Source organism: Ptychodera flava, chromosome 17, assembly GCF_041260155.1.
Source record: "Ptychodera flava strain L36383 chromosome 17, AS_Pfla_20210202, whole genome shotgun sequence".
NCBI lineage: Eukaryota > Metazoa > Hemichordata > Enteropneusta > Ptychoderidae > Ptychodera > Ptychodera flava.
Window position 1 is genome coordinate 4,289,875 of NC_091944.1, and position 18,605 is coordinate 4,308,479.

At 38.7% G+C, this 18,605-nt stretch overlaps 1 protein-coding gene across 6 annotated transcripts in view; it reads right to left on the reverse strand.

Moving 5' to 3' along the window:
- Positions 1–3,587: 3,587 nt before the first annotated feature.
- The window catches only part of LOC139115201 (PR domain zinc finger protein 14-like), a 74,563-nt gene continuing 59,545 nt past the window's right edge, over positions 3,588–18,605 (reverse strand). For 4 of the 6 annotated variants that reach the window (XM_070677145.1, XM_070677146.1, XM_070677144.1 and 1 more), the window contains 7 exons: positions 8,314–8,439; positions 7,357–7,517; positions 6,870–7,031; positions 6,269–6,380; positions 5,559–5,788; positions 4,809–5,100; positions 3,588–4,113 (listed from right to left, as the gene is read on the reverse strand). In XM_070677145.1, coding sequence (XP_070533246.1) covers positions 3,743–4,113; positions 4,809–5,100; positions 5,559–5,788; positions 6,269–6,380; positions 6,870–7,031; positions 7,357–7,517; positions 8,314–8,439 — 1,454 coding nt within the window. In that variant the 3' untranslated portion in view covers positions 3,588–3,742. Of the gene's footprint in view, positions 4,114–4,800; positions 5,101–5,558; positions 5,789–6,268; positions 6,381–6,869; positions 7,032–7,356; positions 7,518–8,313; positions 8,440–18,605 lie in introns of all 6 variants that reach the window. The other 2 variants (XM_070677149.1, XM_070677148.1) reach the window with 2 other exon arrangements.

An 18,605-nucleotide genomic window follows, 5' to 3' on the forward strand; every position in this document is an offset into this window, starting at 1 on the left:
GTCAATAAAAACATCCACCAATAATTTGCACTAAAATTGATAGAATTATTGATGCAAGATAAGATGGAAGATGATGGAAGTTAATTTAAAATGAAATTTAAACAGTATTTTCACCATGTGGCTTTGCGCCAGATAAATATAGAGAAACGAGCACTTTCCCTTAGTAACTTTGTGGCCATTGGTGGCGCACTACTCACGGCGCAACTTACATATAGGTCAACAATTTTATTCAGTCAGATTCAACTCCACTGATTTGTGGTTTTACCGGGAGCGCCCTCACTGCCCACAAAGGCCTCAGCCACGATATGGGATTCATTATTCTTGTGACAGAGCCGAGGTGCAGAACCAATTTCTTGAAAATTTAAAGGTTAGGACATCTTATCGTCTATTTAGCCATAGGCCCTCGAGGGTCTATGATTTAGCTAAGGCCAAAAAGAGAGAAAAGGTTTGTTTCTCATCTACTCGCTCGTCGATCTAGAGTAGCCGTGCTTGCCTTGATTTCATTTTCGCATCGAAAACTAATGTAAACAAATGACAGTCTATAACGCACGGCAGAAAATATAACATGTCACAGTATTTTCTATAGGATCGCATGTTCACAATTTGTACATGTAGTTCTGAACAGTTTTAGTTATCACCGTCATCATGTTTTTGTCATTGCATGGAAAATTCTTGATTGTGTTTTCATTCGTGTTTGATTTTATGAGCTTAAAATAAATAAAATCCGCACTTGCGAAACCAAGGATGAGGAACATCTTTAAATTTTGGCCAAATGTGTTTTCTTGAGATACACAAATAGTACCACTCTTTATGAATATTCAATAAGCAACGTTTTAACCAATAGAATTTGAGCTCGTGCAAGTCCTATTAGGATATTATGCAGTTATGTACTGAAATGGGATCAAAATACTGAATCCTTGGTATTTGGTTCACTGAACCACTGAAAGAAAATTATCTCACATACATTGTCGGGGGTACTGCCCTGTCTATCACACGCATACCCTTACACGCCACCCTTTCAGCTCAACCATGCAAGATTGGACAATGATCGCCTCTCAGAATCGACAGTACATCCAAACGGACGAAGTCAGTACGAAGCTTTTAAGCAAAACAATGCGCTCCTTAAGCCGTAACTTAGGATATATTTGCTGTTTTTCCAGCCATTAGGATATATATTCTCTTGTGTTCTATTCCAAATCACATCGACATGCCAAGTTTATTATTCAATGTCATTTTACCCTATACTAGAGCCATTGACCAAAATAGCTTCAAATATCGTCAACGTTTTATGGTGCTGGTACGATTAACATGTGATATTTCCACAGAATATGTGAACAAGAATACGAATACGTATATGTATATAGAGCAAAACGATGAAAATGTTATTGAAAATTAAAGCTTTGTTTCTTTAAGATATTACATCACGAAAGACATAATTTTTAATCATATATTTTATTACTTTGATGCCTCATTGCATGAAATGCACATATGTATAAAACAGTGACACGCGTTAAATGACTATTTATTCAAATATAAATATTTGTGATTTTCAAAAGAGTTGATTCTACCGAGAACTGTTCATGCATGTTGAAGTCCTGTGTGTGATGACGTCATAATGTAGGAACTACCGTGCAGCCTTGTTACATCCCCCCCCCCAAATGGTACAACCCAATGTTAAGAATTGTGAACTTTAAGTTGAACACTGAACTTGCAAAAGCCTAGAAAGTAATATGATGAACATCCTCTGAGTCGGATTTCACAGAACACTGTTCTAATGCTAATCTGAGTCAAATTACATTCACGCTGACCACAATCTCAGTTTCAAGTCAAGCAGTGGCAACATTTTCGCTGTCGTGTTGACTCGCACGTAGACACTGCTTGCAGCGGATAGTGTTTAGAAAAATAAGTGTTGAAAATTCAAAGTCCTTGAGCTGAGATCAAGGACGAACGCTTAACTTTGAACTCGAAAGAGGCACAACAAGCACGTTATGACGTATTTATTGTAGGTTTTATGACAAAGCAATGCTTAATGTTTACAACTGTACGAAGAAAAGGTAGCGGCTAGAGACAGTCGACACAATGGTGTCGATTTTCATTCATTTCTACAAAGCTCTCTTTCGAATTTGTAGTGTGTAAATTCAAACAATTGTGACGGCAACACAAAATAAAATATGGCGTCAGATGTTGATATTTCTTTGCCACTAAGCAAATATTTCTTTTATTCTGTATATGAACTTCATAGCTTTCTGGTTAGCCATTGCCATGCCATTTCATTTTTTCCATAACAATCTCCACAATGAGGAGAAGAATTCAAGATAAATTGGTATAAACAACCTTGACACTCAACACGGCCTCTCTGAGTGATCGACTTATGACGCTGTACACTGACCCATGATCTTTCGTGTTCGAATTTGTTAACGTTGAATAAATGAACACGATTGGAACTAATTTGGGATAATTGGATGGTGAAGTAATGCCAATTTAATCTACAAATGTAATCTCATCTGCTTTTCTTTTTACATTACACATTTGTTTTTATGAGTAATTTGCAATATTGCAACATTCAGCTATACGGCACCTTACACTTTTGAGAAATTTGAAAAATATGAAAATCCAATTATGCCAAATTAGTTCGAATTTGTTAACGTTGAATAAATGAACTGTAAGTCAGTTATTCTAGATTTGATAAATATATACAAAACTTGGCAAATTCTATTAAGTTAAATTAATCAAAAAATAGAGATAGAATTTCTGTAAACTACCAAAAAATCGATAAATACTATCGGCAGTTGTCGTCTTGGTGATATTGCTAATAACTTGAACAGTTTATTATTTTCCCCATCAACTTCTAAAACCCGAGCCCAGTCACTAGAATTTTTAATGAACCTAAGTTCAAATCACAAAGCGAATGTCCATATTTGTCAAATGCAAGTTGCGATTACCAAACGAGTGCCCATGTTTGGTAAGTGCAAAATGACAAAGGAATGCCCATATTTGGTAAATGCAAGTTTGGATTACCAAATGCCCATATTTGGCAAATACAAGCATTACCTCATATTCGTCTCCTTTATAACATCGAAGACCTATGAACTTTTGAACTTTGCGATTCTACATATCTTAGTAACCGTGACATTTGCTGATAACAACATTTCAAGTGGTGATATCATATATATGTATTCATCCCAATTCATACCTTAATATACACAAACGATTGAAATAAGCAAAGTTACCTCCAATTTTAAACCCCGCCCACCCTGGCGTTACTTAAATTGCACAGTTGGTGATGTGACGTCACCTGTCTCAATATTAAAGATGAAAGTACTCAGATTGAGTAAAAAACGAAAGAATGTTGCGAAATTGTTTACAAGCGGCAGAGGTCCTGTCATTGATATACTACTGAATAAATCTGAGTAATTATTATTATTATTACTAACAGTGTGGTCTGCAACATAGACCAAATAAATTGGCCAACAAATGATTTGTCATATGGAGTTTCCTTCAATGGGGAATTCACACTGGAATCAACGATGATTTATTTTTGCTATTATACATTTTGATATTGTATTATATTTTTATATTTTTTTTTCAATTTGCTTACCTAGTTTCATAAACGTCTTTTGCATATGACACACTAAGGAATGATCAATATTTATTTCAGGAATGTTGGTGTTATGGCGATTGTGAAAATAGATAACATTTCCGACAAAAAGATTGCTCATTGAAAAAGTCTCTGAGTCCATGATTAAGCCACGGCTATTGGTTGGCCGCTAGAAATATTCCCGTTCCTGGCATCGGGATGACGTATGCTGATGTCGAGATTGACGTCATTGAAGTCGACTCTTTCGACGTCGATTTCCTCGCCAGTGACGTCATTGGAAATCTCCTTGCCGAAGATGACGCCATAGTGTGAGTTGCCCGTCAGAGCCTCGTTTGATGCGTCGGAATCGTCTCTTGGCGAGGGGGGATCAGAAAGCGAATCCATACTGTCTATACGCATGATTTTCGGAGCTCTGTTTTTACGAGTGGTACAGTCAAAATGCACACGGTGGCGGTCACGTGACGAAGGACTGGAAAATCCGCGACCACATTTCTCACATGAGTAAGGCTTCTCTCCTGGAAAGGGAAACACGCCATAAGTACAATAAACTTATTTAAATATCAAATACTCTGGATAATTGGTAATCGTTGGAGTAAAACAGAATGACACTCTTTGACGTAAACATGAATTGGCCTGCTGTACATGTCACTCCTGAGTTGTAGACTGAACTTTGTTGATTCAGAAGCTGTTTTCAATGGAATCCCTTTCATTTTTGTTCAGTTTACGCGAACCTGTTGGAGTTCTTAATAGGACCTTGTTTATATTTCACGGCTTGCGTGAGGTATACAGTCCACAAAGTCTACGAAATATGGTAGCATATGGTTTTCAGGTAACTGTCTATTGCCTTCACTTCATTAAGTTTCGCAAGAAAGACGTATAAGTGAACGAAAAGTGCGAATTACTTCAATCACAGACTGATTGTTAGACAAGCATTCCTGCTGAGAACGGTACATTACAGGTCCTCGTTGATATCACGGACATCAACTCCACTCAGCCACCGCAATCCCAAGTCATTGAAAGTAAACACACAATCTAAATTCCCATAAAGTCTACATTTGGAGCACATTTATTTTTAACCAGAGTGAGGCACAAATTCATACCCTTTATGGATTTTCGCGGGAACAGTTTGGCCAATCAGATGTGAAGGGGGAGTGGTAAAAAGAGGTAGAAATGGACAATAGATTTTGTTAAACGATATATACCTACTAACCAGTGTGCATATTCATATGAAATTTGAGTTCATATGACTGGGCGAAGGCTTTTCCGCAGAATGTACAAATACAAGGTTTTTCTTTGGTGTGCGTCCTTCTCACGTGACTGTCATGTGCTGCATGTGAGGCAAATGCCTTGCCACAGTGCTTGCATTTGAATGGCTTCTCTCCACTGTGTTGACGTATGTGTGTTCGCAGTATGCTGGAAGCAGTGAACGCCTTGCTGCAGTAAACGCATTTGTAAGGACGCTCTCCACTGTGGACTCTCATGTGTTTATTCAAACTTGACGACTGAAAAAAATAAAGATTGAAAATCGGTAAATATTAGCGTAACAAATTCATTTCCTGTTTCCCTAACATGCCAATTCAAATCAATAGAAATAGTCAAAACAGTCAAGTATTTTGAAGTCTAGAAAAGTAAAAATATGTTCTTTTCGCTTGTCTGATAATCTGCCTGCCTATAAACTGAGATGTATATATATATATATATATATATATATATATATATATATATATATATATATATATATATATATATATATATATATATATATATATATATATATATATATATGTATGTATCATATATATTCGTTATATATTAGCCATACTATGTCGAAATTTACTCTTCAATCAACAACTCAAAGAAAGAAGAGAATTTCATTTACATGTGTGATGTACATATTTAACAAATTGATGTAGATGCAAAGAGACTGTGAGAATCTCGTCCATCAAGCCACGTGACTCACCTGAGAGAAACTTTTCCCGCAGACTGTGCACTTGTGTGGTCTGTGTTTCTCGTGTACGTGTAATATATGAATACGAAGGCGATCTCTCTTCTCAAAGGAACGAGTACAGAGGTGACAGGGGTATTTCCTGTCGCCCTGATCCACACATCTTGTATACTTGAGATGCTTGTCGCGATAATACTTATAGGCAAAGACTTTCCCACATCTATCGCACTGGTATCCTTCTTTATCTGCAATTGAAATTAAGCAATGCATCGTTACGTTGAGAGAAGGCTTTTTATTCACAAAATCTTTCATGCAGCAGCAACAATTCAATTGGCTGAAAGTAAACGTCAGACTCGGAGAATTTCATATAGAAGTGAAATATGTCCAAGCTGCCATCTATACCCAGTCACCACAACTTTGCCTAAACTCATGATTACCGTATTTCAGATCTAGGCGAATCAGTACTATTCCTAATCTCAAAGACTTTTTCTTTTGTAATAATGTACGCCGTAGTTGTTTTAGATTTGCTGCTCTTGCCCGTTTCGTCTGCAAGCCCGTGTGTTAAAATGTACCACTGCTAAATCCTAATTTTGAAAAGTTAGACACAAATATTCTGAAGTAAACTTTGCCCGCTACGCAAAGATATCCTCATTGCGGTTCCGTCTTGAAAGAAGACATTTTGCTAAAAAATCCCTGATGTTTTTTACCCCAGAAGGAAAACTTACTTTCGGCCGTGTTGTCGTCAATGTTTGTCCCGTCGGCCATCTCTTTCAAAGCTACCGGAATTCCCATGAATTGGAGGTAACAATCACCATACCAAACTAACAGCTCTTGGCTCTGTGAAAGAGAACAGAAGTGAGTGAAAATGCGATTCAATTAGATCCAGAAGTCATCTTGAGCTTTTTGAGATTAAACCAAAATCATGAAATGAAGTAAAATTGATTTTGGTGAACTGGAACATTAAGCTATTAAGTGTGACCGTCGTAGTTTCGAAGTATACACGTACAATATTATTCAAGACTGAGATACGACTGTGACATGTTATATATTATATCATTCGTAGTTCAAACCAATGCCTAACACAATCAACAAAACACTACCGCACCTTTTCGTTACATACTATTTATAACATTTTCCTTCACTGTTTAACATCAACTGTAACATGTTTTAGGAAGAGCATACCAAAAATCGTTTTTTGACTCGACAACAGATACTGTCTGCAGTTTCGATCTGACGTGTGAATCAGGCCGCAGCGACAGATCTGGGATGTGTTCCATAAAAATGCGTCTTCGGCCAACAGATTGTTCAGTCTAACACGACACCTACCCTTGGAATATCCTTGCAGGCTTCGTAGAAGATTTCTTTATCGATCTGCACGGCAATGAGGTTCTGTTCCTGGGCGTAGCGGGCGCAGTTCACGTAGCTCATCCAGTTCCCAGCGCTTCCCCTGCCGTCGATGAAGTGACTGAGTTTTCCGTCTTGGAATATCTACAGGAAGGTTTAACGGTGTTTGTAAACGTTTGTCTGTCGTGTGAAAGTATTTATTAAACAGGAAATAGCACTGTGGCTAATCACAGACAAAGAATAGTAAATAAGAAAATGAACGTTCAGGGGAGTGTAGTAAGCGATGAGTTATTGAATAGCTAATCTTATCTTGTGCATCCACAGCCCGAGTGTGGTTCTTCAAAGATATTTTTGTACCAAATTCTTAAGGCGCCCCATAAGCTTACGCTAGAATATTTTTTTCATTTGTAAAAACTGTGCCATCGCCGTTTTCTTTCTCAACAGCGCCATCTTGCGAGCCTTAACTCACCTCCCACATGTGCGTATTGTCGTCGTTTGTTTTGATTTCGCTGGTGTGCACGATTCTGCCGACGAACGGCCCGAACTTGCTTCCTTTTGGAATAACGTCCTTATTGCAAAACACTCCATAATGCATGCATCCGGCAAACGTCGTCTGGTAGATTGCAATTCCTGAAAAGGTACAGATGACGTAATTATAAAACTAGATTTCAAGACCTGAGTAATCAGTCATACTAATTAGGAAAGGAATTGATCAACTGGTCAGCGGTAAAGAATATAAAGAACACGAACTAATTTAGGATAATTGGAAGGTGAAGTAATGTCGATTTAATCTACAAATGTTATCTCATCTGCTTTTCTTTTTATATTACACACTTGTTTTTATGAGTAATTTGCGATATTGCAACATTCCGCTATATTGCACTTAACACTTTCAATTTGAGAAATGTGAAATATATGAAAATCGAATTATCCCAAATTAGTTCCAATAGCTTTAAAGCTGTACTTTTAAGCGATATGCACTTCAATGCAACAGGTCTACTATCCTGCATTCGGAAGGCAACCTTTAAAATAATACAGGTGACTGCCATGACGGAGGAAATGTTGTTTTTAATGAAGCTTTTGGCGAATACATCGAAATCACAATCAAATATATTTATCTTATTTCTTATATCACTTCAGCATGACATAAATTGCTGAAACTCCAAAGAAATAAGCAACAAAGCTGGTGGCCAATTACATTGTTCGAAAATAGGATAAGATTCACATTGGAGTATGTTAATTTCATGAAATTTCGATTCGTTTCTTACGCATTTAGTTTAAACACGTTCGTTCATACATAAAATTAGTCGTTTTAGTAGTATTCTCTTGCTTGTTGCGACAATACCCATCAAAAGTAAAGAATAAAAAAGTAAAAAGAAAACTTGAAAACCAGACAAACAGATACGTTTTCATGTGTTTGTCTCACCTTCTGGTATATCAAATGAGGTGGTATCCAGATCGAGTGACGTCATCGTGTTCTGTGAGTTGGACTTTTGAAAGGCAAAGCCGTTCAGAGTTGAGAACTTGTGTGGGGAACGAAACGATGAACGATCTGCAAACAGAAGTAAAAGGGGAAAATCCTGATTGTGTCCCGGTTAAGCAAATTCAACGGTGACAAACATCTCTCAAAAAAGTACATTTTTAGGCAAGCAAAACAAGTTAAATCCTATGCTAAGCTAAAGTAAAGTGTACTTTTGTCGGTGTTAAGAAAGCATTTTTCACACATAGTACCGTTAATCTTTAGATAACACTACTTGCTCGGACATGCGGCACTTGAAATGAAGAGCCTTGTTTTCTTTGCTTGCTTTTATCGTGCAAGTAGCTACCTCCATATGATTTTATCATCTCATTAAACGCGCAATGAATTTAGAGAAAAAACACCTTCACGGCAGTAATTGGAAGGTCTCTATTGATAATTGTGTGCGCTTTCCCAAACTAACACAACTGGCGTGTAGAAACAGTGCCAAACAGGTGCGCTAGAAACCATGAGTGTTTATTATCCTAGAAAAATGCCGTAACATTCTACAAAACTTACATACAAACCGGTAAGGTATTTATCGAATTCTTCTAACAAGCCCGACACAATAGATTATTTACTCAGAGAATAAAAGGTACAAGGGCCCGGTCGTTATTCTTAGAGATCTAAGTTTTTTATTGGCGGGGAAACCACCCTCCTCTTTGAGATTAGATCCCTCATGCAACTTGAACATCACATTAATTTTACACCCATATTTTTATAGAAAAAACACAGCAACAGATGACAGTCTCAAGAAAGATGGTACTCCTTCATCGTGTCACCAATCGAACCTATAACGTGTCCTATTAAGGTGTGCTAAACAAATACGAAATTGTGGGGGATTTCAAGGGCTCCGGAGATCTTTATCGACTGTGGGAAAGACAACTTCTTTGAAATCCGCAGTGGAATGCGGAAGTGAAAAAAGATGAAAGGACAACAGTCTTGGAAGTTTTGACGCTAATGTGTAATCCGTCCAATTTTTTTGAAAGGCATAGAGAAGAAAAACAAGGCATCTTTTGTTCTTGTCAACTCTGTTTGAAACTTCATACAATGGCAATTATGATGCCGAGGGCAACTTTGAGAAAAACATCTCTCTCAAACTTTGACCAAAGCCAGATTCACTCGGGCTAACTCTGTTCTCGATGACATTTCAAGAATATATGAGGCGTGATTTATCAGCAGGCCATGTTGAAATGTGCGCGCGTTCACCGCTATCAGTGCTCTTCTCAAACAGCTGTCGTGACATTCGCAATGCCATAAGTCAAACTAGCCGCTCATCGTACTTGACTATTTCCTGCTCGTTAACTTTAAAGTGACTTCCTCAGTGACAAATATTCTTGTCTGTTCAGCTATCATCGCTGCATTCAATAGTCGCTTTTCAGGCAACTTTCCATGCAAAAGTTAGTACATACAGCACATATATGAGCATATGAACTTAATATCCCGTGCCGAACGTGTTTCTTCGGATATCGATTGATCGAAGGAAGGGAACTTCTCGATTTCTCGCAAAATTCCCAGACTGTTTGTACGTTTTAAAACCATGATTGCTGTTATTTTTCTCTTTTGTAAGTTGTTTGCCATCTTCTCTCAGCGATTCTAATAATTTACGGAATTTCAAAGACAAAACGTCCTCCGTTGGCATGTGTAAGATTTTAAACCACTCTGCGGGTACTCATTGAAATTAACATGCACTAGAGAAAAAAACGGATTCGAAAGTAAAAAGTCTGACTAGATTTCAACCTTGACTGGACAATATACAATTTTTGAGAGCTCATTGGAGTAGCGAGGGACAAGGATTGAAGAGTCGAACCATTCTTTCAGTATGTGTTATTCAAACCACTTGAGCTTTTCTTCGCATTGTTTTGCGCGTCTCTCGCTCTTTCTGGCAGGGAGGCTCCGGGAATTGTGTTCGCCCGACAGGTAAACTTGTAAACATGTCGGACATACCTCGTTGAAAAATACCATCGCTAAGGAATAATACGCTGTGGGGCAAGTACTGGCAAAAGTGCTCTTGATTTGGGTCTTTGTTTTTGTACGATTTGTTTGCGGTGATGTGTTCTTTTGTTGTAATCGAGTAGGGATTCCATGTACAAAGGCACGGAGCACTATCGGAGGTTTTCACATAGGAGGCCACCTGAACTCCCTTTGTTTTATTGATTATTTTTGCCGCGGGCAAAACAGCCCCTTCCACGCTATCTGTCTCCCTCTTCCCCGCCTTCCAAAAACAGGCACCGAGGCGCCGCGTCGCTAACAGGTCGATCTTCAGGAAAGTGCGGGCCAAAATTGTGTCACCATCATTGTATTACTGTGTTTTAGGAAGGATTTAATCAGATCTGTCGATATGCGCCGTTATATTGGCTTGCATGGCGAAGTCGTGGCACAAGGTCCCGTTATATCCGCCTGCATAACGTGGGGGGTCGAGAGTAATCTGTCTTGTCGGTATTTGTAAGAAAATATCATCCCATTGGAGTTTCTTATCTACATTGTCATCGATAATAGCGACTCACAACAGCGTGGAAAATTCTCATCCTGTAACAACGACTTCCGTGGGAGATAGTTGCGTTTCCAGAACGTTTATCGGACTGGCTTTCTTGAAAAGAACGCATTCAGTTTTTGTTCATTTTTTTTTCAAAACCGTGATTAAAGATTCATCGTTTGCGAGAGATACGCAGCAAACACGATTGCCATATACCTTATATCAATATTTAGCCTTTGAAACTCCACATCAATTTTGGATAAGGAATTCAGCCTTGAGTGCCAAAACACGACGTTTTACAATCTTCCGACTTTCATTTCATCCAAAAAAAAGCTTTTCCCCAAAACTCAATGCGCACACCTATGGACTCTATAAACTTCAAAAATCGAAGGAATTTCACACTCTAGGGCAGTTTGTGTAGCTGACAGCAGAGAATTCAACGCCGGGATCCCCGACTCAGCGTCTGTTATGATCGCCCCGAAAAAAGATGTTATTTCTTCATTTCTCTTTTGTGAGGATCGTTTCCTGGAGCTAGGAGCTGTGCCCACGTTAGGAAAGTCATTCCAAATTCCCTTTTTGTCCCGCCGCCCTGACAAATATTGATATTGAGGATCTCCATCGAACGTGCTGTATTTCAAATTATCTCCCCGACTAGTCTTTAAGCTGCGGTCGCCATGTTTTTACTTGCTCATCGGTGTTCGTTTCTTTTGCAAAGATTCATTCCTTTCTACCAGACCGACTCCAAATATTTATGTAGAACCCATGTGCTACTGCATGTTATTATAGCACGCCGATACCTTTCAGGTACATGTATGTGTTATCAACAGTTAGCGGGTTCTATTGGTTGACGGTACAAACAAACAACTGCAAAGGAAAGAACATCTCTCTATCTTTCCTCGGCTTAACCTCGTTCCTGTTTGTTGGCATGTAACGCGATATTAAGACCGCCTCGCTGTTTGTTTAGCGCGACAAAAGTCGAAATTATTTTTCTCTGGGGTGAGGGAGGGAGGGAGGAAAAAAAGCGTCAACAAACAGCAAGGCAGGTTTTCACAGGTGCTGATCACGTGATCGTCGTTCATGAGTGTGTTATTTGGTACATAAATGGTGAGCGCCTTTGGAAAGTGAAAGGTTGTTTTCGGTGTCGTCTGGCGTGATCATTGGTGGAATCTCTGAGGTAATTTAAGTCATCACTGCTGACCAGATGGCAGAAAATTCATCCTCTTCAAAAATAAAACCTCATCAACGTCAGAAAACAATATAAACCAGAGTTTTCGTGCATTTCATTCTTCGATATTGCGGGTAGCGTAAGTTGCTGAAAGAATTTTGACGAAGGGGATCGGTTGCCTTGTTGCATACACGGCTCTTCCTCAATAACAGGAAAACGGACATGGGTTGGAGTCACAAATATGGACATGATCCTCTGTTACAAGACACTTTCGCGCGCTCATTGTTACGATGAACACGAACAAGTCGAACTATCAAAATGTTGAGTTGTACTTTAAATGTTGAGATCTCATGAAGAGCCACTCGATCAGCCTGCAACATCGTCACTTTTCCCCGTCCACAGCAATCTTCTTTAAAATATCATCCAAAACCTTTGACTTTCCTCTAAACGACACTTTTATATTTCGCAGAAAGTAACCGCAATCTATGAACACCGTGTGTTTCAGCTTAGTTTCGTTTCGTCATAAAATCACGTTTCGTATGGAAAGAAACAATGTATTTGGAAATGGCGATGTCTGCGCAAGGTAGTTCTGCAAAACAAGCCCGAGTCTGCGTTCGTTGTCCCGAAATAACCATGTGAATAAATAACGACATATGATGAATTATGAATAAATGATAGGAATACAGATATGGCAGAGAAATTCACTGAAATATAAGACAATACTGACGCGTACCCCCGGTATTAATAAGACTTGATTAATAGATGTACGAGCTAGAGAAAGAAAAAGCAGAAAACCACAAAGCGCGAACATCAACAAAGAAATAAGACTTTGTGTGATGATAACATGAGTTGTGCACTATTTGCAGTTAACAACAAAAGGTGAAGGCCTGTGTGTATTATTTTAATAGTTCATAACATATTGTCTTTATTTTAGTTAGTCACACCGTCATCTCTTTCTATTTTGAGGAAAAGCAAGACCAAATATTTTGCCATACAGATTTCTAGTTTACAGCAGTACGCTTTGGTTCATACACGTTTCCCGAAACTTGAAAAATGTGTGACTCTACGTCACATTACATAGGTCAATATCAACGAGAAAGTTGACTATATGCAGTCATTAATTAAAAGGAAAAGTTGGTCTATATGTAAAATGCCGCCGATGATTGAAGCAGGCAAACAAACTAAACTAAAGTAAAAAGTTGTACTTGTGCCAATGATGATAACATTGCTCGTCAAAAGTTGATTCAAAGTGTTATCTTAGCTATTGCCAAATTTAGGAAAATGCGATATTCGCTTAAATGATGCACTTTTTCTGATTTTCTTGAGTACTATCTCCAAAAAAAACCAACAATGAAACATGGAGCCTATGCTACAGAAGAAGTAGTGTATAGACCAGAGCTTTTAAAAATAGATTGCGACTAGCTGTATTAGCTGCTTCATATCACATTAGAATATAAAGAATGAAAACCTTTCCAGCGTAAATGCATTTTTAATAAAAAGGCTTTTTTATTAATTACGGTAAGGGCCCATATTACTTTCTTGATGTGATGTGTGCGGCGCTCCATACACAGCGAAGAAAAAACCCAGCGGCCATGCTGAGTCGAAACGAAATAAAGACAGTGTGTAGTCTAATTTATTCGTGTTGTTTTTTGTCCATGAGATCATTGTTTGTTTAGAAGAACAAAGTGTTGAGCTCTGTCTTGAGTTAGTTGGAAGAATCCGTGAAAAGGTGGTTTAATCTTCCTACCCAGCAATCATGACGCCACCACGTGTTAGTTTTAATTAATTGTTGTCAATTACACGGTGTGGTTGAAATGAAATGTGGGAAATTCGCACAATGCAACAACTTAAACGGTACCGCACAATTTTATTCGGGGCTCGAGAGAGAGCGAGAAGATGCGCATTTAAAGTGTCGAATCACTATTCTGCAATGGTTCATATTACTTGACTGATCTGTTAAAGACTATATTGGAAACTGATATCCCACTGCGCCGCAAGGCATGCCGGTTATCTATGCATTTGTCTGGAAGCGGACTGTTTAAGTAAGCTTTTGTGAAGTTATAATTTCCTATCAACGAAACTTTGATATATGACAAAACTTTCAGGAGCAGCAAACGAAATGAATGACCATTTGGCCATAAATTTGTTGTTCAGATTTCACAGTTGAACTGGTTTGTAGTACAAAGTTACCCAAGAAAGTGCAGCCTGGCCGAGTGCCCGGCTTATTAATAACTCTGTGTCCGATTAACTTGTGAAGGCAGAAGTCGAGAAAAGAGGGCAGATAAACAGCGTGAGGGGTACGGTGAATCCAAACATTCAAACGCAGAAGAACGCGTTTTTGGCGCATTGAGTCTTGTGACGGTCTCGTCTGAGAGATTTTCAGACTTTGCACGTGTACGCGGCCAGCCAAACAACAAGGATTGAGCAGGTGCGGAATATTTAGGAAGAAAGAATTATTTTGTTGTAATGTCAAAGAACTCAATGTGAACACAGACAAACATGGTAGTATAATAAAGAGTGAAAACATGAGCCAAATTGTGTTCTGCTTAAATTGGAACACAAGAAAATTGGCTGATGGTACCATCCTTGGTCTGATAATGGAATCATTGAAAAGGACACTTAAAACTTTTAAACTCTGTAGATGGTCAATTTAGCATACAACACTTTTCAATGCATGGAAAGATGGTTCTGGTCAGTTCGCCAGATTGACCAATTTGTCCGTCCATTCACAAACGATAGAAAGTCCTTGAATTATGACAGTCCAAGACTTGAAGGAGAAAAAACCACAGCAGACTCCCGAGACTCATTTTCAGTTCAAACAAAGTCTGTTTATGTTTCATTCATCGCTTACGTTCGTTTCATTTGACGGGGGAAGATAAAGCCTTTTGCGGTGTAAGTGCGCATGGAACTAACAACTCAGTCAGAGAGTTTTCTTTTCCATTTTGGGAAGACCTGGCTATGGTATAACATACCCTTGTTAAAACCACGCAATTAGAGTTCCATTGTGCCAAGACCGTCTTCCGATAAAAGAGTCAATTTGTTCAGTATTTGCCTTTGACGGATGGAAGTCGATAGAGCGAAAACCGATTATGAGATTACGACTGGAGACATGTTTCAACGTGAGCAAATCACTGGCTAGTTTTTTTAGAAGATGAACGAAAATACAAACTTTACATAAGCCTTTTGCAAACGACTAGTTGTCATGGAGACGAGTGGAAATAGGTCTGGTCTCGTTAGTGGTGAGCTTCATGTTGTGCATAAATTGAGAGAGAGAGAGAGAGAGAGAGAGAGAGAGAGAGAGAGAGAGAGAGAGAGAGAGGTGAGAGAGAGAGAGAGAGAGAGAGAGAGAGAGGAGAGGGGAGACAAACGGATAGCGAGACAGATAGAGAGGCAGCCGTTAGAGAGGATAGACAAAAAGGAAATATTTAAGAGGCCAATGTTTGCAGCGCTTTTAAACTTACTTTCGTCGATGAAGTTAGAGCAAGAAGTATTGAAAAAAATCAATATAAGATAAAGGACGCGGATAAAAATCTTGAACAATAATACAGTTAAAATCTTAAATTCAAGAGGTAACAGCTTGCCGGCGGCAGAAACATGTAGTCCTTCGACAACATCAAGCGTTTTCAATCTACAGAGTAACACAACTTCTTGATGGCTGCTACTGTCAACGCTCAGAAACTATAAAAATCTTTTACAATAGCCGTCGATTCATTGTGAACGTTGGCGGGCGAGGATGCAATTATCCAATGTGTACTTAATCCTCGTAATCCGAATTGGAATTGTTTGAACGTTCAAGAATGTGAGAATGTGAATGTTGTTCTGAGTAGAGAGAGAGAGAGAGAGAGAGAGAGAGAGAGAGAGAGAGAGAGAGAGAGAGAGAGAGAGAGAGAGAGAGAGAGAGAGAGAGAGAGAGAGAGAGAGAGAGGGTAGGAGTGGTAAGAATATATGAGACGAACTATATGGAAATAGAATAACCGAAAGAAAAGAAAAAATGTACACATAACCAAAGAGGGACTTGGCAAATGAGGAGACATTACTGCCATTTGAGAGAATAGAGGGGAAAATGAAAAGATACGACACGAAAACAAAACAAAGAGAAAACGTTATAGATAGCAGCGATAGTCGTATAGACTGATCGTAAAGAGATGAAGAGGTAGCTGATGGAACACGATTTGGATTCAGATACTGGAGTCAAATAGCAAAAACATAGTAGAAGATTTTGTTCTATTTTCGACTGAATATGCTTCTGAATACCGCGTAAAGGTACTTGATGGAGTCAACAATGTTTTCACAATGATGAATATAGCGAACGGCTTTCAACCAGATTTCATTATTCTTCCTTTGTCTTTTGGGAAGACGCGGACAAAGGTTGATGAAGGGGGAGGTACCATCGCCTGACCTACAGCCAGATCAATTAGTGAAGACGCCATCAGTTCTACAAAGATTGAGGGAGAAAATAACCGCCATTTGTTTGAATTACAAAACTCTGAGTTATTTTAACCCTTTGAGCGCCAAAGTCTATTTTTGTCCCCTTTATAAAATAAACCCCAGTAAATTTTTCTCAGATTTTTGCCAAAGTTTTAAGAAAAACTGTAGCCATTGAAATGTGATGTCCATTTGGTCCAAAATTATCAAAAAATAACAGAAAATTCATCAAATTGGTAAACATTTTGCACTAAAATTTTGGCGGGAGACAATTACAGAGCTCAAAGGGCTAATGCATGAAAGAAGTCGCTCCAAATATGGACATATCAAGCTTACAATACCAATTGACTGTTGACTATGGCAATATTACAACAACATTTGCTGAATGTGCTGTGCACTTCCTATCTAACACGCAGAACTTATCGGAGAGTCATACATATTTTACCCAGCGGTTCTTGAGACCTGAAAAAGTCGGGAAGTTCTTAAGGAAGTGTAGCAACTCAAGATCTTTTTACTGGCAGAGAAGCATTAAAAAGAGGCTCAAAATGTTGAAAAATGATATCTGCTGAATTTTTCATTTGTTTGTGAATTTTAAAGTGAAATCAGCCGACACAAGATCTCGGACGATCTATCCAAATGGCGCGCTCTTCCCCCTAAAGCCATACAACTCGTTTAGGGGACACATCCCAGATTTCGATGCGTGGCGTACGCCTCAGTAAAAATCTATGTTATCAGCAAGAACATTGGCAGAGATAGCACAAAGTACAGGAACGTCATATTGGTATACGGTTACGGACGATACAGAGAGAACATACCAATGGGTTTTTATTGAGTCGCGGGGAATGTTGAATCTATACAGATAACCCGAACAAACGATAACATTGCCAACCAATAGTTACAGCGCTCCTGGCGTTGTCTTATCACGGAGCGCCGAAATAGACACCGACGAGAGAGAGCTCGGTTCATGCTGGCTCGAACCAGATTAGAATAATTTGCATATCCATGATAACGATTCATACGTATTGTGATGTAGCTTTAGGCAATCCCCCGGGTTTCGGAGACACATAAAAAGTCACAGAAAAGTAGCAGGACTAGAAAAACATTGGGATCAAAAGGGGAGCGGGACTTCTGCTTTTTTCTAATTAAACCGATCCCAAGGTTTCGTGATCTGGTGAAAACAACGAGAGCTAAATAAACACTGCCTTAAATTACTTACTAACGGGGTCCATACTGTCCAAAGCTTTACTCCCTAATAAGTTTGTTTCGTTGGCGTATTAACGATTGTATGGGCGACCACCGGGAATAATTACAACTTGAGTCTGTCTGTCTGACGGGTGCTTCAATTGGATTGTCATACTTTAATTGCTGTGAAAGTATTGTGGGGAGAGAGAGAGAGAGAGAGAGAGAGAGAGAGAGAGAGAGAGGGGGGAAGGACTGTGACAAAGGTAGATTGATGGGAGACAGACAAGACAAGACTATAACTAGTTGATGAGAAGACACAGTTGACCTTGAAGACTGAAGTGATTAAGAGACTGAAAGGTAAAGACATGCGTGCATCAGAGATACATATAAACACATGTACATACATACATACAGGTCTGAGTTCGATGGCCTGTACAAATTACAGGGTTTTCTGCAAACCATGGAGTGGAAAGGTTGTCACTCAGAGAAGAGTGTTTGTTGACGTCATCATTAGAGTCTCATTTTACTCCACAAACAAAAAAAACAAACAACAAATGAAACACACAAATTGAACATTAAATGGTAAATTTACTCAGAAGGCGAAGACGTTCTGTTTTCATTGTTTCAGATTATGAAGGTATAATAGAAGGGGTCGCTTCCTGCAGACATCATTTTGCTAAGATCAGTCAGATCAGTGAAGATGATGATGATGATGATGATGATGATGATGATGATGATGATGATGATGATGATTATTGATATCGTCATTAACGACATCTTTATCAGTAGTGGTGGAGGTAATGTTGATACTGTTGCTACTGTTGTTAGATCACTACTACGAAGAATCAGTGGTTTTGTGGTTATACTCAGACCTCTAACATGAATCATCACGGTTTAAAAAATAAGAGACACTTAAAGTAACACGATCGCTTTCAAATTAAATGTTCTAAAAGT